The 22081-nt window shown below is 35.3% G+C and overlaps 1 protein-coding gene across 2 annotated transcripts in view; it reads left to right on the top strand.

The window, feature by feature from the left end:
- GRM8 (glutamate metabotropic receptor 8) overlaps window positions 1-22081 on the top strand; it is a 332666-nt gene that overhangs the window by 259420 nt on the left and 51165 nt on the right. For both annotated transcript variants that reach the window (XM_052667763.1, XM_052667764.1), the window contains exon 8: window positions 14359-14495. In XM_052667763.1, coding sequence (XP_052523723.1) covers window positions 14359-14495 — 137 coding nt within the window. The remainder of the gene's footprint in view (window positions 1-14358; window positions 14496-22081) is intronic.

Raw genomic sequence — 22081 nt, 5'->3', positions numbered from 1 at the left:
ACCTGCAGAATTCACTGATTGCAAGAGAACCTATAAATCCTGTAGAACTAGGATTTCAGATATGAGAGTGCAGATGAGAATGGAGCATGAGCATTAGAATATTCTTGAATATGGACTGAAATATGTTTGTAGTTAAGTAGCAATATCTGTTAATTTTCAATTACAGGAACAAAAATACTAATTATTTAGTTTGTGCAGTGTACCTGAAATACCTTTACATAGTGGCACCAGGCAACACTTTCTGTTCACTCAGCTTGAAAATAACTACGATCCTACTAAAAACCATAGTCAGAAGTCTTGCTGTATGATTAAATATTTTCCTTAGAGCTGTGCTGTATGTTTTTTACAGATCAGCAAGCAGTGTTCAGCTATGTCTAATTAACCAGGGTCTCTGTACACATAGTAGTTGCTCTTGAAGATAAACAAACTTTAATGAGAGTTCCACTTTCCTTCCTTATCTTTTATGGCGGAGAGTGACATCATATGGTGTGGAATACCCTCTGGTCCGTTTAGGTCAGCTGTGTCCTCTCCTCACCTCTTGCCTTCCCCCACCCTGCTGCCTTCCCTGGCTGGGGCTCTGAGAGAACCTTGGTGCCTGGTCTGCTCAGCAGTAAACAAAACCATTGGTTCAGTGCTGTCCTAGCTACAAGCACAGAGCACAGCGTTGTATGGGCTGTTGTGAGGAGAGTTAATTCCATCCCAGTCAGATCCAGTACACTAAACAGAAAACTTCAGTAGGCCTAATAGACAGACGTAATAACTCAATTAACAGTTTCTCCAAGTCTGTTGTAAAAGCCCATTTCTACACATGTTGAAAAACACCGGCATGAATATATGAATATATTTGTTTTTCTGTTTTGTTTATTCATTTAGGACTGCTTTTCAACTGTGTTCAGCCCTCAACCTACCAATATTTAAAGGAGCTTAAAAATATACTTTATGTGAGTGAGATAATGTCATTACAGTGGTAGAATATGAGGTGAGAGAAGAGTACCCATTTCTGCAGTCCAAAGGTGGCAATAATCTCGTTGTTAGGATTTAATCAAAGACTAATATGTTAAATGTTAATAACCTTGATAACTATTGCAAAAGAAAATATATAGAATTATGTTTTTGTATAATTTTCATTTTACAGAATAAACTGTAAATATTTATCTTGGAAATTTTCAGCCAAATATATTTATAAAATCCTATTGTTTTCGCTTTTTTTTTTCTTTCTATTATATTGTTTCCACAATGCAAATCAGCTGCAAAGTGAATTTAAATTACTAGTTAAAGAGAATTTATATCTTCATTATGATAGTGCAGAAAAAAGCCAGAATTGAATGACGAACGTGTTTTCTAGTCATTACACATTTTAGTTATATAGAGACGATTTTGTCAAGATTTCAAGAACGTCAAAGGTTAACATTTTCCATTACAATACTTACTATGACTAGCATTTCAGTACTATGAGCTCAGACTCCTTGAGTCTTCCAAAGAAGCCTTTTAATTCTTAACTTAAAAATACTCCTGGAGCACTGCTTATGCACTCTTTTTTTAAAAAAAATATTTTTTTTTGGTGCTTGTTTTATTTTTCTGTTTGTTTTGCATATGTAAGTTTTCTTTGTAACTCTGAAGATTCAGAACTTTTTAAAGAAAGCTAATGTGATTATTCTGCATTTACATGAACATGGTATCAGGGATTTGAAAAAAGAAAAAGAGAAAGGTTTTATAATGTTTATCATAGAATGTCATTAATGCTAAAAATATTAATGGTTAGTATTCTTACTTGTAGAAATAAAATAGAAAAGTGAATTTCTCATAATAGTAGACCAGGTTGAAGATCACTTTCCTGAATTTATGGTCTCAAGCTTTACTGCATTAGCAATATGTCCTGTGTTCTTCACTAACATCAGTGCAGAAATGTATCTGTAAAAATGTGTTAATGAAATACACTCATTGTCAGTCTCCCTAAATTGAGAGATTAGCCATTTCAAGGATATACCATTACTCTCATATATATTCTTTATGCTGTTAAAAAAAAAGAATAACAGCAAAAACAAACAAATATAAAAGCCCACAACCCAAACCACCTTCTTATTTATATTCAATAGAAGTTGCTTCTCTAGATATCTTAAGTTTGTGATATGCTTTATGTAAAGGGGTGAATAATCTCCTTTTATACTTAGAAAAAGAGCCAGTAAAAAAAATTCAGATACACTTTTTCATAGCACCCCAAAATATATACAGTTAGATAGTAGTGTAGACTGCACTATAAAAGCTTCTCAAAAGTATTTAAAAATGCTCTTGGCATCCTAAAATATCCAGTGTGATTTCTAAAGTAGAGTCTAAATGTGGGAAGTGTAGGAGTGCATATACATGTTAAGGATGCATTAAATGACTTCAAATTTAAGTCACTTACTGAAAAAGGCTGTGACATATAAAGTGCTCAGAAAACACTGTAAATTAAAATGACTTCTTAAATGTTTTGTAGATATTGCATTTTTGTTGCACAGTGTCTTTGAAGATTAACAGCTCTATAATTACCTGAAAAAAACATGACAACAGAGTAAATTTTCACTAGGTACCACTTACGAATGGTCACTATAATTATGAAGAAACAAAGCAAAGCAACAAGAAAAAAAGTAATGTTTTGTTATCTTTTGCATTGAATACATTAATTATTGCTGCTGTGCAGAGTTTGAAGGACTCGAGAAATATCAAGCATTTTTTTCCTTGCTATCACATCTCAGACTACTCTGTAACTACGCTGTAGAGTCTGTCCCTTTTTGGCACAGTACCTTAATGAATAACGTAGGATTTGGTATGAATTAAATTAGACAGTTTTGAATTCTAGTTACATCAAACAGTAAGCTATGACAAGGTCATGAGACTGAAATAACGTCACCTTGCATACTTCAGAAAATATAAAGTTGTGATTCAGACAACAGCATCACTACTTGATACCTCTCTTCAATTTTTTTGTGATAATTGAAGTGTGACCTGCTCTGTGTGTGTGTTCTGATCATGTGGGTTAGTTTGTCTTTGATGCAGAGCGTACAAAAGAAATCTTGCTACATAATGGTTTATGGATATTTGACAGTTCCTCTTTGGAGTTGTACCCGCTCTCGATACCAGAGTTTCAGCCCTGAAGAGAAGGCCGCCTGTGGTCTCTGGCAACAGCTCACGATCAATACTAGAAAAATAACTAATATTTTTTTACCCTGCTTAATTATCAGAAAACTTACTGCACTTGGGAAACAAGAAATAACTTAATATGTCAAATATGATTTTGTTCAACAAGATGAAGTAGTTTCATGGATCACTGATGGTATGTTGTTCATACTAAGTGGCATGTGAAAGAAAATATTAATTGGACTACAGATTAAACACAGAAGAAAGCGACATTTATATTGCAGATACCTGCTAAAAGTGTTAACATATTAATGGCTGCAAACTAAGAACAATCCTAATGGGACAGAGTTAAGGATGTAGATATGTCTTGTTTGAGAAATCTGAATTTAAAGGTATGCTTTCAGAACTTCACTGTAGTTAATAGTTCACAGAATCACAGAACTGTAGGGGTTGGAAGGGACCTCCAGAGATCATCGAGTCCAACCCCCCTGCCAAAGCAGGTTCCCTACAGCAGGTCGCACAGGTAGGCATCCAGGCGAAACTTGAACATCTCCAGAGAAGGAGACTCCACCACCTCCCTGGGCAGCCTGTTCCAGTGCTCCATCACCCTCACCATAAAGAAGTTCTTGCACACATTTGTACGGAACTTCCTATGTTGCAGCTTATGTCCGTTTCCCCCTGTCCTGTCTCCACGTACCACTGAAAAGAGACTGGCCTCACCACTATGGCTCCCACACCTCAGATATTTATAAACCTGGATTAGATCCCCTCTCAGTCTTCTTTTCTCAAGGCTGAACAGACCCAGTTCACTCAGCCTTTCTTCATAGGAGAGATGCTCCAGGCCCTTCACCATCTTTGTGGCCCTCCGCTGGACTCTTTCCAAGAGATCCCTGTCTTTTTTGTACTGGGGAGCCCAGAACTGGACGCAGTACTCCAGATGAGGCCTTACCAGGGCAGAGTAGAGGGGGAGGATCACCTCCCTCGACCTGCTGGCCACACTCTTTTTAATGCACCCCAGGATGCCATTGGCCCTCTTGGCCACGAGGGCACACTGCTGGCTCATGGCCAACCTGTCGTCCACCAGGACACCCAGGTCCCTCTCTGCAGAGTTCCTCTCCAGCAGCTCATCCCCTAGCCTGTATCGGTGCATGCAATTATTTCTCCCCAGATGCAAGACTCTACACTTGCTTTTGTTGAACCTCATCCAGTTTCTTACTGACATGATTTCTGGATTTTTTTTTAATTTTATGTTATTTCATTTCATTTTAAAGTTATTAATCAACTACACCTTATTGAAAATTGTATAGCTCCTACATTTCCTTTTTAATCCATTATTTCAACTGAGATTATGTGACAATGTTTTTCTTTCTGCTTGATTTTTGTTAAATTTCATTCTTGTGATATGTAATTTTAGAAAAAAAGAATGAAGTCTTAGAAGTCGGGGGTTGGACTCGATGATCTCTGGAGGTCCCTTCCAACCCCTACAATTCTGTGACATGAAACAATCACTATTAATATAATAAATTGAGTTTAAATATCTGAGAACTAAGATCATCATTTAAGTTACCTAAGGGAGTGACTGTTGTCTGCATCAGGTAGAGTCTTCCAGAGAACAGCATGGAGACAGAAGACCAGAATCACAAATAAAACCTATGCTGTTACAGGGAAAGATATTCCTGTACTTGAGATGATGACAGTAGCTGGCACTCTCCTATTTTGATGCCATTGTAACAATTGGTCTGAAGATGGAGTTACCTTTCCTGACCAGGACACTGCCCAGATGTGACAAAGCAATTTTTATTTGCCTCCGATCAGCCTCAGGGATTTATACACAACTCTCCAAAATTCTGTGAAACAGCAGCCAGAAACATAGGAGGCTTGTAAGACACAGTGCCAGGCTCCATAACATTTTGAAGACCATGGAGCACCTTGGCAGTCTTGGTTGGACTGTCCATATAGTCAGGATTTAGTGCCTTCTGACTTCCATCTGTTTGGGCAGATGAAAGATGGACTGCATGGGCAACGTTTTCTTAGCAACGTCACTATCATAGCAGATGTAAAATAGTGGATCATCTCTGCTGGCACACAGGCTCTTATTCATTGCTGGTGAAAATGCACAGCTCTTAGAGGTGATTGCTGGAATTTCCTCTATAATAAGGTGTTATTCTGCTCTCTGTATCTATTGTAGTTTTCATGGAAATAAATAGGAGGCATTATTTTCAGAACAATCTATGTACTACAACTGAGCGGAGTTGCTCACTCCTGAGAAAATGAGCTTATTTATCAAATGAAGAAGGAGGAGCTTTATGAAGCTAGATTTTCACACAAAATCATGGTCAGAACTCTTTGAAAGATTAGGATAATGAAAGAGAGAAATGAATATTTATACTTCTAATTTTTGCAACAGGGCCAACACTGTAGAATGATTTATTAACAGTAATCCAGTAGGCAATTTTTTTTCCTCATATAATGCAATGTGCTAGATAGGACGGTGTGAATATGGCAGGTGACCCCCATTATGGAAGCACTATAAATGTCATGACAGAGGTTCTGAAATTATTAGGGACTAGTTTAGAAAACATAAACAAAGATAATGAAGCACTCAAATTCTGTACCTCTCTCCCCTGAATAATGTAGAAAATCTAGATAGAAATGAAAAAACACAAAGTAGAGAACAGGAAAAGGTAGAATAGGAGGATCTTCAGTTACTTACAGAGATAAAGACAGGGTGCAGGCAGGGTGCTCCTGAGCTCCTCAAAATGAGGAGTTCTCACATATGTCACCCTGAGTGAAACTGCTGGGCAGATTTATGGTCAGGCGGGAGTTGTTTCATGCTTCTTAGCAACATATTAATTACAGTTTTAGGCAACAAAGACTGCTAATGAGAAAGTTCATGAACACTCATGATATCCTCACTCTCTTCTGACCTCTCCCTCTAATATTGTATAGCTACAGATGCTTGAAATAGGATTTTTTTTTTCCTCTAACATCATGAAGATGAAAACATATGATGTGAAGATCCTTTTAAAGTAAATATCTATTGTATGACTATGTTTCTCGGGTCTGGGAGTGATGTTGCTTACACAGAGAAATGCACATTCACTTGAAATGTATTCATCTTTGCAGTATCATAACAAAAGAATTGGAGTTATATTTGTAGTCAAGATTCCTCTTACTTTCACTCCCACTTACATCCCACTGTATGCGTAAGATAGAGAGCAGTCTTTATTTTCTTTTTTTCTTGTGGAAAACTTAACCTCAGACTCTTCTCAGGATTACAACAAATGTACTTGTATTACTGTTATTTCAAATTCTATTTTAAAAGAAATTTTTATTTTAAACATAGGCATAGGCTTAGTGACATTAAAATGAGTGTTTCTTACCTAAGACCATTTGATAGCATTCTGTCTGTAATATCATACAAACACGAACAGTGGATGTCACACAGTGAGGTGGTGGGAAGGCATGTTTCAGCAGTGATGATAGTGATGTGAGAGACGAGGCAAGTTCCAGACAGCCATGCAGATTTTTACGAGTATGGCATTCAGGCTCATGGTCATCACTGGATAATGCTGGTGACCTTGTCAAAAAGCAATGTTTTGTAGCTCAGAATTTGCTCTGTCAGATAGTGTTATTGTGATCTTTGTATCTGTTGTAGTCCATAAAAATGAATAGGAAGAATTTCTTTCAGAGAAATGTATGTAAATTGAGATCTGTGGCACTGTTGTGTTTTGTATATATACATGGTCTGTTATTAGACTTAAGATGTTGTAAGAAGAGAAACAAGAGTTATGTTATTTTATACTGTGACTTGAGTACTTGTAGAGGATATAAACAACATTTCATCAGTGTAACATGCTTTCTGAGAGTGGCCAGTAGCAAATAGTCAGGGAAAGTAGCAAAGAAAAAGTGAAGAATTTTTCACAAATATATTCTTGCAATTATTGCTGGAGGGCTGAAGGAAACGGAATTGAATCTAGATCACTGCTAAAAGGCATAGATAGGAATGATAGGCAAATCTTTTAATATACCTACACTGCTGGCTGCAGTCATTCCTGTCTCTTCCTCAAATTTTACTCATTTTTGGGTAAACTTTATGACACTTTATATCTCTGGCCTTTTTTTGGTAAGAAGCTCTAATACTGAGTTGAATTCCAAGAGGAAGAAAGTACTGCTTTTTGTTTGATATTTTAAATACCATGTGCTCATGATACTCACCGTGAGCAACATTCTTATGCATGGGTATAGTGAACTGTTTCTTTCACAGAAGTATGCCTTTCTAATCATTAATTGAGGACCAAGGCATCAAAAAATTATTTCTATCTCTGAAGAATCATCTTTACAATCCATCAGCATCAATAATACAAAACTGTAGTACCTGACATGGAATTTATTTATATCACATCATTTTAATACTAGATTCTTCACTTTTTCTAAGCCTTCCAGCGAGTACTACCATTATTTATATAATACATGCCCTAAATCTGTATATTATGCATTTTCTGCATACTGTGTTTCCCTTTGGTTTCTGTTTTGTGCTTTCATACATGAACAGCCAGAATCTGCCCTGTGGTAAGTAAGATAAATTGCTTAACATGGGCATTGAATGCTGTTTCAGATAACCCTAGGGTATCCATCTGGCCTCCAGCTGCTGCCTCAGCAAGGCACAGGATCTCTGTCATAAGCATATTCTGCGTATCTATGTGGATATCTGCAGTATCTAAGGATATTTAAAACAGCAGTAAGTTTATGGCAACTGGATACAATCCTATTTTATTGTCTTAATCATGAACTGTGATATTTTAGAGCAAGCATAAAGAAGCGTCTTTTCAGATTTTGAATGTGTGTAAGAGAATCATCTTTTTCTTTCTTCAGTCACAACATTGTTCTTAATTTGAAAATATCTGCTGTATGGAGATTGAGCATATAATGGTTTCATTTATCACCAAGTTTACATAGCCTGATATAGTGTATCTACCAGTCTCCCTTTCTCACTTTCACAAATTAGCTCTTATTAGTTCTGCTTAATTGCTTATAATTCTCTGTACTTTTTATGTTCAAGTATTAAATATTTTAATAGTCCATGTTTACTTCTTCCATTCATTCCATTTCAACCTTCTATTTCATTTGTCTCAATGAGGTACTTATCAGTGACAAATTCCTTTGTAATTTTACAGATAAATGCTTGTTCTCTGGGAATTCTAAATACTGAAAATTGAAATGGTTACCTCTTTCTACTTAAGTGAGAACAATTTAAATTATGTACATCTCTGCAGCACTTTTTAGCAGCTAATTAAAATGAAATGCTAATTAAAAAAGTTCCTCCAATGTTTAGTGCTTGAAAGTAATTATATAAATTAATGGAATAAGAGTTGATCCTATAAATTTGAAGAGTCTTCCAGTAATGCCAACTTCTAACAGATGGTGCATTCTGAAGTTTCTGACACACAACAGTTAACTCTGTTAGAGGGTATAATAAACTTCTTTTACTTCTATTCACCTAACCATAGCCTTGAATCCCTGCTGACTGCAGTGGGTTTCATAAAAGATAAAGCAGCCTATATGGAGTAGTTCAAAGGATGAAGATTTAGCTTAAGCAATTTTCATTTCATTTTGGAAAATGAAATGAATATCAAACTACTGAAATCTGGTAAAATACCATAGCAAGCTTTGTAATGGAATCAGCTCCATTGGTGTTGGAATATTCTGTAGGAGGTATTTCTGAGGCTTATCACTGTTCTACACTTCTGTCACTGAAGTAGCAGTTCCTCATGATACCTAACTTTAATGAATGTTTGTAGGTTTTTTTGTGGGTTTTTTTTTTTTTAGTATGTATGTAAGGGAAATCCAAAATTGTTTATTTGATTTAACAGTTTTTTTTTTCTTCTTTCTTAAAATAAAGTGAAGTCTTTAAAAGCTTACTATTATTCTTATTTTAGGTTCCACTGCAAATTAATCATTTTAATATGTAGTCAGCTACTACTGCACATGAATTTGTTTTATTGTCATTCCACTAACCGAGATATACAGAGAGCAACTTCACTGGAGTTGACCTGTTTGATAATCCTACAAGGAACTAAGATCACAACTTGCATTAGAAGAGAGGAGTTTTTAGGTCCACATGAAAAGAAACCTGATAAAGCAGGCGCAGCAGGCAGTTGCTGACCAGCATCTTAAGAATATCAAGGTACATGTTTAAGGGTTTCATCAGAAGAAGTTGGATTTTCAAGTTCAGTGTACATACAGCTTGTCATAAAGCAGTTGTTTATCAAAAGCAGTCTTCCTTAACATCAGTGTAAGGCAATAAAAATTCAGAGGGATCCAGTTCATACTTGATTCCCAATTAATAAGCTCATGTGCTTTTTTTTCTTTTCTGTTGAACATTTTTGGATAGTCTAAGCTATGTTTTGAAAGACTCTTAAGCTACCAATATCACAGACACATTACTTTGGTAATGCTTAGCTTAAGTACTAGTTGAACATCCGTCATTGTTTAATGCTGCTGCCTGTGGAACAGAAAGGAGGAGGAAGAATTTCCTTCAGTATCACATTACCACTTAATATCTACAATAAGTAAGTGTGTCTTCAATCCTAATAAATTGTAACCTATTCTTTTATGCTGTGGGAATGGATTATTTTGAATTGAATAATAACAGAGCTATTTGACAGTGCATCCAAATATAGATTTTAAAGAAAAATATTTGGTTTGTTTGATTATGGAGTGATTTTAAATCAATGTCTATTTATTAGTTATTCAGTCCATCAAGAACTGGAGAGGGGGACTTGATATGCAGTGTATAAAAGAAAGTGATGCTTTTAGGTGACCTCCTCATATATACCTACATGAGTATTAAAATTATATTGAGTAGTAAACAAACACCTTCTTTGCAACATGAGAAACTCGGAGTTGTTCATACAACCCATTGTTGCTTTGTCTGTCTTTTCTCTGTCTGTCTCTTAAACCACAGCACTGCACATAGAAAAAGCTCTGCTTTTAGAACACTGTAATCAGTTCAGAACTACTCACTGCCTCCCAACAGTGAGGCATCCACGGTTTGATCTCAATAAATGTTAAGGAAGCATTGACAATTATCAGTGGGTGTCATTTTTTTTCTGCATAGTGGAATTCAGTGACACACTTTTGCATAAGTACTTCCATGTTAGATGCTCTTTGTCAGATCGCCCCTCTGCTGCCATCTGTTGCACGGCAACAACATGTAACAGGATACTGTGGGAAGATTCAGCCTCTACTGCCATACCACCACCATCTGCCTCTGATGTCTTATGCCAACGTAATAAATATGAGGCATTACTTTCGGAACAGCCTTTGTAATTTCTATAAAGTGAAATGAGCAATTTAAACCTATGCTAACTATGGGACTCAACCTCTCAACTTTCCTTCTTAGTCTGAGTATGTTAAATAAGTTCGTTTTCCTCTTTTGTTGTACCTTTTCAAATAAAAAGGAATAGGATTTCAAAAAAGTCTGAAAACCATTTGAACAATGCTTCACTGTACCTTGTTATAAAATTTTAAATTTTTCTTCCACATATCAGTATACAGTTAAACATTTATAATAATTGTAATAACAATCTAAAAGTAGCTTGGAATCACTCAGCAAAGATAATCATCAGAAATGAATATCATAATAAGTTAGTAGCAAAGCTTATAAAAAATAAAATATATTATAAAATAAATTATTAAAAATAATTAAGGAAAGATGAAGCTTCACCCATATTTTTCAATAGTTAGCCAAACTTGTCATGTCTTCTTGAAATTTTGCCATATACTTATGTTTTAGTCAATCACGGGTTAAAATGATACATCACAACATAACTGCATAGAATAAAATGTATAAAACTAATACTAAAATGCAATTCCCTGTTATGGCAATAATACTGTACAAGCACGCATGCCAGTATACAATCGCATATTATAGAGGATATTAAGAATGCTTAATTCTTCTTGTCAGGTTGTCATAAAAGGAGGTGCTTGTACAACTTAGTGAGGTTCCTTAAAGTGCCTGAATATGGATGTGTCTCCACTGACATGATAAGTTACAGTCAGGCTCAGTATTTCTCCATACAGGTTTATTATATCATCTAGTTTCTATACAGTGTTAGGCAGTTTTTCCATAGGTATATTCACTTTAATTTTAGTAAACCATATATTTAATGGGTTATCCAAACAAAGTATATTTTCTTAGGTAAAACATTTCCTTTTTGTTTTTTGACTAGCCTGATTCAGATTCATCTAAATCATCCATCAGGTCATAATATTCTTCAGAGAAGATTAACATTCTTTTAAGAACACTGATTAATTGTTGATGATTTGTTTAGAGCATTGAGAACTATAGTTTCATTCTCTACTTACACTTTCAAAGCTTCTGCTAAAATCTTGCTAAACATCCTGATCCTATTATTTCAACCTATCCAAGTCTCTCTGCATTGCATCCCATCCCTTGTTTGTGTCAACTGCACCACACAGCTTGTTGTCAACTGCAAACTTGTTAAGGGTTCACTTGATCCCACTGTTTATGTCACTGATAAAGATCATAAAGAGCATCGATCCCAGCACTGATTCTTGAAGGACACCATTTGTCTCTGATCTCCATCCAGACATTGAGACATTGATCACTACTCTTTGGGTACAATCTCCTTGTCTAATCAACAGTCCACCCATCAAATCCATATCTTCCCAATTTAGAAAGGAGGAAGTTTTGGAGGACTGAGTCAAAGATCTCTCTTAAATCCAGATAGATGACATCAATAGCTCTTCCCTTGTTCATTGGTGCAGCTACACCATAATAGAAGGCCACAAGTTTGGTCAGGAAGGACCTGTGCTTGGTGAAGCCTTGCTGGTTGTTTCGGATCACGTTCTTCTCTTTTATGTGCCTTAGCGCAGTTTCCAGGATGATCTGCTCTGTGATCTTCTCCAGCACAGACGTGAGGCTGACAGGTCAGTAGTTCCCTGGGTAAAAATGGATGTGATGTTGCCTTTTTTCTAGTCACAAGGGATTTCATCTGACTGCCATGAATTTACAAATGTCATCAAGAATGTTTTGGCACCTATATTGATCAGTTCTCTCAGGATTTTGGGACGCATCTCATCAAGACCCGACCCGTAGACTTACAGATATTTAGGCTACTCAGCTGGTCACAAACTTAATCTTCTCCTACATCAGGAGAGATGTTTCTCCCCCACTTCCCAGCTTCTGACGTATCTGCTTGAAGGGTGTGTGAAGAGCAGTTGCAACTTCTGCTGTAAGACAGATTGTGTTGGATTCAGTTAAGTGACAGATAAATTGAGCAGAATTTTTGCCACTGTCAGCTGAGGAGGGCAGTGTGAAATGCTCTAATTGAAAACATGACTGTATCAAAGAAGAAGATGGTTATCGTTTTTATTGTGTTATGTAGTCTTTGTACGTGATATTTCTAAAAAAAGAAAAAAGCAGTAGATTTTAAGCTCACTTTTTGCTGAGCATAAAAATGACTGAAGTCCCAATTGATCTTTGGAACAAATGACACTTTGCACCTATTGGTAAAAGATACTTGCACTTTCCATGAGCTGCTTAAATGCTGCTGAGTAGAAAGATGAATCCTATTGCTACTTGAGAGCAATAGTCTGAAGGTTACCTCAGTAGCTACTCAGTAAAACTGCTGAGTTTGTGTTTATTTTATGAAAGAATTTTATTGGATCAACCATTTGTTTGTGCAGTGAAGAATTTCTCTGCTTATGACTGTAGACTGCAGTTCGTTCTGTCAAAGGAATTGAAGGCAAAACATGAAGAGATTTCCAAAATTTTGTATTGAGTCTCTTGTATTTTAATGGGGTCTTAAGTATTTATCACACATAATCTGTTGATACTCCTCTTTCATAGTTACTCATATCTAATTTTTGCTGCCAAAGTTTTGCTGGCAGAACTGTGAAATTGGCACAGTGATTCATGTGCCAGTTGTCACTCAGAAAGCTCTGTTTATTTCACTGGTTATCAGTTTTGTATAAAAACTGTTATACAAAGCAGGAGAACATAACAGTTTAGGGATGACAGAGATAAAGGAAGTATTTGTGCTGGAATTCTGGGGTATGTAGATTGCTACCCCCACTTCCACTGGCTAACTTCTCTGTAATATTTACGCAGACTTTCAAGCTTTTTTTTTTTTGCCATTCTCTGGACGACACTCATGCAGTGGACTTAGTATTTCTAAGTACTGCATTAATAAGGTTATACTGTAGGATTTTACTATGAACAAGATACTTTCTTTTTGTCTTTGAATAAAGATTCACATGGAGAAATGTAAAAACACTGTTGTTTTGTGTTTTTGTTTATTTGTTCTTTGACTCTATAAACATGTTTTTCATTTTCCAGTTACTGTAAAATAACTTTAAGATACTTGCATTTTTGTCAGTGGACCCCAATTACAAATTTATTTCCTCTGTATGTGTGAACCTGAGAAGCTGGTGAATATAACATTCTTTGTGCAGTTTTCAAAAAGCCTCTGTAGAAGTGTAGATTCTTGACAGTGATGTCACCTTGTAGAAATTCATCAAAACATGTTCTAATTTGGATGGCCTAGTTTCCAAGGTAGACACGTATTTTTCAATCTTTGAACATTTTGTTGATCGAAGTAAGAACAGAGTGCCGATTTATAACTTCTGACAGCTCCAGCAATGGACCTTTCTGTCTGACAGTGTTGTGTGTAGAACAGAGAGCAACAAACACGGCTGCTAACCTCAGTTTATTTTGATACAACGCTTTTAGATGGGTGGTCACTGGTACAAGCTGATTACATTAATTGAGACCAGATTTAGTCACTTGTTCCTCAAGGTCTTTTATAAGCATTGGCACTTACATTGAACATATTCATTTGTTTTCATACTTAATAGAGAAGTTCTTTAAGGAGTTAATTCCAAGATTGCTATTTGAGTCTACTGCATTATATTCAAATCCAAAAATGAAATTGTACCCTTTTGCATGTCAAAAGTAACTCTTCCACTACTGATGTTTGGATTTTTTTTCAGTGTTGTTTTAGTTAACTTACGTATAAGGGAGATTTTATTATAATATCACACATTTTCTTTGTGAGATTTTTTGGATTTAGTACAATAGTAGCATTGCATTAAGAAGAACCTACTCATTGTCATCAACTGCCTCTAATTAGTACTTTTCTTCCAGAGTATGTATTTTTCTTGAAAATTACTGCAAAGGTATTTATCCTAATTGCTTTTTAATTTTTTTTTCAGGGAGTGCTGGAACACCTGTTATCTTCAATGAAAATGGAGATGCTCCTGGACGTTATGATATTTTTCAGTACCAGATCACCAACAAGAGTACAGAATACAAAATAATTGGTCATTGGACCAATCAACTTCATCTAAATGTAAGTGGTAGTTTAACTATGATGCAGACATTACAGAAATACAACCATTCGTATATTACATTATTACTCTTCAGAAATGTTGAGGATTTCTATTAGTTGCCAGAGAAAAGTTATTTCATTCTCTTTTTTGAGAAGACTGCAAAAAATAACATAAAAAAATGAAAATGAGGTTTTTAAATTTTTTTTTTTAAGTTGTGTTACATATTCTCCTGCTGCTTTAAATTATATTTTAGAATCATTATATATCTGATATTCCTTGGTTTGACTATGAAGTCAGGCAGAGAAGTAGTAATTCATAGTTCAAAAGAAAGTGTCAGACAAAATATTTCACACATATATATTGCTTGGGTCTTTCAAATATGGACAGAATGCAAAGGGATAGAAATGTATTTTGTAAAAGGGACATTTTGACTATATGACCTCTTCTGATTTGGTTGAAACACTGGGATGCTGAACTACTGAAATAAATAGATTTCTTGTATATAAAGGGAGAATTTGGAGTTTTTAGATATAGTTAGGCATGATTACATAATAACAGAGGAAATAAACTACCTTTCTTTGGGAAGTGTTTCTAATTTATGTTTTACTGTATTCTGCAAGTTTTCTGGTAACTAAGCTCTTCACGTGCATTGAGCGTATTTGTTTCAAAATTCACCATTCCAATAAGGTTCAGAGAATAGCTTATCAAAGAGTATTTCAATGACAGCGAAGTATTAAGCCATAGCTGTAACTTGAGAAGTTTTGGGGATCAGGAATGTTGCAGTTCTGAGAGCAGGGAAGTTAAGCCAACCCATCTTATACAGGGTTTACCTTAGCTCTTCAAATTTGAAATATCAGTTATTATTTTGCTAAAGGATGGTGTGAACTGATGACTGGATTCCCAAGAGGAGTTTATTCAGTGATTTCAATCAAATCACAAAGAGCAAGTTTCTAACGGTTCATATAGGATGTTCCTGATAAAATGTAAGAAAGACAGTATTGTAAATATGTACAAATGATTGTCATGTTGAGACTACTTTGCAAATAATTGTCCCACTGCTACCAATAGCAATACATGTGGTAGCTCCTCATTTGCAGGCCCAGCTGTTAAACGACTTTATCATTATCTGTTATTTTATATATGTAACTAGTTGGTAAGGTCTCATTAATTTATTTATTTGGCCCAAATAGAAGAAACAAGCAAATAAAAAAAACCCAGCCCTACAACAGAAATTATGTGTAGCAGGTTGTGTAGCAGTGTTAACTCCTTCCAGTAATCTGATATCTATCTGTTGAAAGGCATGAAAGGAAAAAAAAGGGTCCTAAATACATTTAAAGATTAATACTAAACAGTAATTTCTGGAAAGTATTAGAATTAGATCCATATTATAACTGCTATAGCATATGTTTATGATCTTCTTAATTGCTATTTTTCAGTTTTTTGAATAGTAACAGTATTTATAAAAAAGCTGAAAAACCGATATGTACATTTTGCACATATTAGCACTAACAGAGCAGTAATATATTAAGAGCTATCTTAGAATTTGCTTCAATTTTAATTCCATTCCAGTTTGCACTTTTCTGTCCCCACCGAGGCTACTCAATTTTTCATTAATATGTAGATCTTCCATCCCATTATTTCTGCCTGATGTATGTGTACTGCAGCGAGTTCTCTGACATGCCAATGGATTGGCTTCTATTCAGACTGCTGAGAATACAGCATGCTAAAGCACATTGACCAAAAAAGGTACCAGGAAAGGATTTAACAACACCTTTTTGTAGCTCTCACTGATAACGGATGTATTAGAATGTACCTGTGGCTCTTTCTTTTAACCGTTGTGAGATCACTCACTGGACATCATAATGTGTCCAAATTCAAAGATGAGCGACCTGGATTGTAAGTGGTAGAGATGTCAAATTGTTGGTGCAGTGTCCTGCTGCTCGTGTTTCAGCTCGTAGCTTCTCTCACTCCATGCTCACCTGGCCCTAAATGCTCCTGTGGGCTGCCCATGAAGCTGGATTCAATTAGATCTTTCTATCCCTATCTGTCACCTATTTCTGGACTTACTCATCTTAGAGGACCTCAAAAGGGAAGATTGAGCTTTATAGTTTTTGGTTTGTCGAGGCTTAAGATGCTGAATTTCTAGTTATCATTACAGACAATTGAACACACCCTGTTGGTATGTACAAGTGCTGGTACAGTAACAGTGAACAAGGAAGTCATAAAATGAGGGGATGCAGTTTTTTTCCCTCTGTTTCTGTATGCACTAAACTTGTTTAGCACGTCAGTGATTCTTATGCTACATGGTGATCTGCTGTGACAGTCCTACTGTCACATCTCACTAGATGAAGTGTATTGAAACCAACTAATCCTTGTGGGTGATTGTCAATACTCCGAATAATCATACTTGCAAATTAGAGCCTTTGATTGCCAATGGATCTGAGAGAATACAGAGAATATTTTCAGTGGTTTCAGATAAAACTTTTATATTTATTGAAGACAAGTACTTTTTACCTTTTTGTTCTATACAGGGGATGTTTCTTAAATATAATACTTTTCCCACTCTATCCTTCTTTCTTCTGCAGAGCTTCATCTTGATAAAGACACTGTGTTAGCTAGATATCCTCTATAGGTACTTCTAATCCTGTTGTTACAGGTGTTTCTACTTCAAATTGTGTGGTAACATGCAATACGCCACTTATGATTTTGTTGGTCTATAAAGCTTATAGCTTTTTTTCATTTATTTATTTATTTTCTGTGATAGAAAATTAAATCATGGAAATGCTGAGTAAGCGTTTTGAACAATTAATTAAAAAAAGATTAGAAGGTGTCTTTGTACTTGACTAGTTGAGTCAAAAGTTTCCTTTTTCCCTTTCTATGTATTTTTATTTTCTTACTCATAGCGAACGTAGTGATATTTTCACTGCTGAGTCTTGACTGCAGGTCACTGTTGTGTCATCACCTGATAGCAAGCCCTGTCTGTTCTGAACGCAACTTTCAGGATTCCTCTTTTATTCTCTGGCTCCTCAGAGTTTTCACTGCCTCTTCAGGTCCTTGTGGTCAAGCTTTGGACTTGTTCCTTCCTGCTGGCTTCCACTTTGGGCAGAAAGTGCCAACCCTAGATAGCTAAAGACTTGTTTTGCTCTCTGAGGGGTTCTTTGTCAGCAGACCTCACTACTGATGTAAAAGCTTCTAGCTGGGATACTGGTCTCTCCCTGTAGTCCCCAGTAACATTAATGCTCTCCTTTAGGCAGACTGAACTTTCAGGTTTCCTCTGAAGCAGCTATAGGTTCTGGATATAGAAACTTCATGATTACTGCTACTAGTGCACTTGTAATCCTTACAAAACACAGATGTATGATAATGTTGTGATGTGCAGTATAAAAGTTAAATTTGCAAAGAGTTAAAATCTTCAAAATTTAAACTTTCACATGTTTTTTGAGTCTGAATACAGTATCTTAATCTCTGACAGATTTAAGGCAATTCCGAGGGCAGATATCTGGAAGCCTCAAACTACAGCAGCAAAGAATCTTAGTTGACTTTTATATGATTATCATTTTACAAGATTCTAGCAATGTAAATTTGTATTCCTTTTAAAGTCATTTTCCTCTCTAAGGTTGCTTGAATTTAAATATTCCTAATGTACTGTAAATAATCAGACCCGGGAAGTTTAGCTTTGTTTAATCACTGTGATAGAAAAAAATCTTTGCTTTAGATTATAGGTTAAACTGATAAACTTTATGGTTGTTTGCTTTCTTCATTTTCTTTCCTTTATCAGTAGAAAAAGATAACATATTTTCAGGCAGCTTTTCACTCCAAAATACTCTTCTTTTTATAATGAATTAAAAAAAAAAAAAAGTAAAACAGTTTTTGTGTTTATTTTTTTTTAAACAAAAGTTATGTTTTATTCATATTGCAACAATATTTTGCATACCAGATCACATGTAAACGCTTTCTACAAATGTGTGGGTTTACAAATTTGGGCTCTCAACCATGTAATCTCAGTAGGAGGAAAGTTAAAAACAAGCTTGCTTTTTCTAGCATTTACGATTTGAAATCAACTTGCTTGCATGACTAATAATGAATGTCCTCTTAGAAACTCTGTTCTGTATTTCTCATATTGTAATAAAGGCTAGAAAGATGTGTAACTGATGGCTTTTTATTTTAGTGGCAAAAATGGAAATAGTTCCAGTCCTGAAGTTTCAATAATAATTTTCTCAGTTACCCTTATGACTTAGCAACCTATTCAGTTGTTTTTGGTTCATTTTTGAGAGGCTTTTTTCCTCTTTAAAAATGTAGACTTCATTTCAAGCTATACATTGTTTCTGTCTACCAAAATCTGTATTGAAAGAACCTAATCTGAAAAACTATGTAGATACAATTGTATATTTTTCTAAATTGATCATCTTTTAGTGATGTGGCAGGCACAGTTATTGATGCTTTCACAATCAGACATTTAGCTAAAGCAGTTAAGAAGCTTGAGTAGACTTAGTTCTTAAGGAAAAATTTGAATATCAAAGCACTGTAACTTTCATATAAAAATGTAGTTAAATTTAAAGATGGAATTCACTTTTTATTTTTTTTCTCAAAAGCACAGGAATTCAGATGAAGAGAAAATGAAATTTTACAATATCTGACTTTTAACTTCCTCTTAGAAATAATAGGATGCATAAACTCTCTGATTTATAAAGTGAATGCACTGATGATATATATGACTCAGGGGCAGCAATTTTTTCTGTGATGGTCTTGATTTACAACTAAGAAATCCGTAAATTAAAATTACACTGATGTGATGAACTATCAGAGACAGCCATAATCACCATCAGCCTTAAGCACAGTGTTTGGTGAACTAGTAAAATTTGGGAACTCCGCATCAAGAATGAGCTTCCCTTCAGGCAGCCATATCACAGGAAGATTTAAATCAGTTTTTGATTTTTCTTCTTTGCTAGGAGTCTTGTAAATTATGTATCTAATCCTGGAGGAAACTATCAACACTGACATTAGTCAATTCTTTTTAGAAGTAATAGATTCAAAATGCATTAGTTCCCTTTCTTCTGACATGATAACAGAAAATGATTCAAGAAGCTTGTGGTATTTTCTCTAACTGCAGCAAACAAGTTTCAAGCTTTGCTGTAGGCCACAGTATTTCATTAAAGAAGGCAAAGTTCCAGTGGTAACTATTATATAATCGATATATATTTTTTTCAAACTGATGAACGTAACCTCTGTGTCTAACAAAAAACACTGCCATGAAATAAACAACAGGAACACTTATATATGATTTTAACTGTAAAAAAAATATGACAAAAAATTTTGCCTGCAGGGTATTCTTCTGCCCACAAGGCAATAAAGTTCGAACTTACATTCTCTCCATGTTATCTGCCTGAAAATTGTTGATGCTGGGTTAAAAATAAGTCACAGAGACAAGTAAAAGTGTTTGGGTTCTTTTATTTTTCTCAAAATTATATTGCCATCTTCCTTTATTCCATAAAGGGCTAGAAGTCATGTAGAAAGACTACCATGGTTTTTCAAAGAGTACTTATGACTTATGTTTTACAGAGCTAGTCTTGGTCTTAGCACTGGTCAGTAAGTATGCCTCAGGATTCATTCTTCTTTACTGTCCAAATCTGAGTTCAATATAGAAACAGTAGTCACTGAGAAAAAATGCTGGACTCAAGAGATCGGTCAGCATTATGTTGCAGGAAATGCAGACTGTGTACCAGCCAGTGAAGCATGTAAAACATAAAATAGAAATGGGAGTTTATGATTTTGAAAAATTGCATGTGGTATTATGCAAAAAAAAACAAAACAAAACAAAACAAAACAAAAAAAAAAAAAAAAAAAAGGCGAAAGTGCTGAAGATCCCAAGCCATTGGAAGGACACAAGAATAATGACAGTTTGTTTTCTTTCTGAAGATTATTTTCTTTGTTAGTCTTAGCAGTAATTTTTTTAGTGAAACAGACATCTTGACTGACTGTCTAAAGAAAAAAAACTGGAAAAAACAAAAGCTGCTAAGAAAATTTCCTGAATTTGGATAATCATTTGTTCTTCGTTAGAGTGATACTAGATTGCCATTGAAACAACCTCTGCTTGAGAGTTAGAATGCATAGGGATTTTTCCCACATTGTCAGAGTGAGTGAAAGTTGGGTTTATCAAATGAAAAATGGAGCTGCAATTACAAACTTGGCTGTAAACTTGTCATAGGTTTCTTGAGTAGAAAATTCATAGGATTTTTTTTTTCTGTGATAATTCTGTGTAGAGATTGTTACTAAAATGAGATATTCTTTAAACAGTCACAACCAAGACTGCAGAGTATTCTTGTTTATTTCAGAAAGCAGAAAGGAAGCATTACCATTCATGACAAATAAAATGAATCACTTTTGTTTTAAAATAATGTATATTTTTAATAGAATTACAGAATCATAGAATGGCTTGGGTTGGAAGAAACTTTGAAGACCATCTAGTTCCAAGTCTCCTGCCATGGGCAGGCTTTCCTTCACCATCTCAGGCTGCCTTGGGCCCCATCCAACCTAGCCTTGAGTGCCTCCAGAGATGGGGTTCTCTGGGCAGCAGTACCAGTGCCTCCCTCTAACATCTAACCTAAATCTCCTCACTTTTGTTATCAAATATTCCTCCTTCTCCTATCACAATCAGACCATGTAAATGTTGCTCCCCCTCCTGCTTATAAGCTCCCATCAAGTACTGGAAGGCTGCAAGAGGTCTACCAAAACCATTTTGTCTGCAAACTGAGCAAGTCCAGGTCCGTCAGACTTTCTTCATAGGAGATCTGCTCCAGCCCTTTGATCATCTTTGTGTCTCTCCTCTTTCACATTAAAAGCAAATATGCAATAATAGAACAATATGAAATCAGAATCTTTTATATGTATTCTTGGAGAGCTTTGCTTTCAAATATAGAACTTCAGAGCTGCACCTGTTGTACTCTGCACTGGTGTGGCTTTTAGCATAAACAGACATTACTGAGCATTTAGATTAAGCACAATTAGCAGCAAATCTTCATTGAGTTGCTTTGTGAGGTACCAGTGTGAAATGTGGACAATCAGCGTTTTTTTTTTCCCCAGTCCTTTCCACCTTTCTCCTCTCCCACACAGCGATTTGTATATGTATTATAATTTAAAGACTGAGCTGCCCTTTAAACCTAGAAGCAAAATATTCATGCTTAAAAGCTTAAAAATGATAGATTAAATGATATTTAATTATTGTGCATTTGTGTTACATAATGGCAGTCTGCTACTAAATTAAAATTCATTAAATAGAAAATGAATCAGACATTCAGTACTTTTGAGATGTTGAAGGAGAATAACCAACAGTTAGTGGTACATTACTGTCTGTTTTTCTGTTTGCTTTCTTGTAATTTCTCTTCATTTCATTATTAATATAATTTCTTTAGCATACTCATCTAATATTTATTTCATCCTGATAAATTCTCAGCCATCTTCTTTTCAGCCGTGAAAGATAAGAAGTGAATCATTTAGCCCATTTCCAAAATGTTTCATCACTGCTCTTAGTGGTGGTATTGTCATGTTAATTACAGTTTGAAACAGGAAATGGAAAATAATGGCTAATCTTGTTGTAACTTCATTTCAC

Source organism: Tympanuchus pallidicinctus, unplaced genomic scaffold (assembly GCF_026119805.1).
Source record: "Tympanuchus pallidicinctus isolate F22 unplaced genomic scaffold, pur_lepc_1.0 scaffold8, whole genome shotgun sequence".
Classification (NCBI taxonomy): Eukaryota; Metazoa; Chordata; class Aves; order Galliformes; family Phasianidae; genus Tympanuchus; species Tympanuchus pallidicinctus.
The sequence above is the reverse complement of the archived record's forward strand: the minus strand, read 5'-3'. Positions and strand labels throughout refer to the sequence as shown.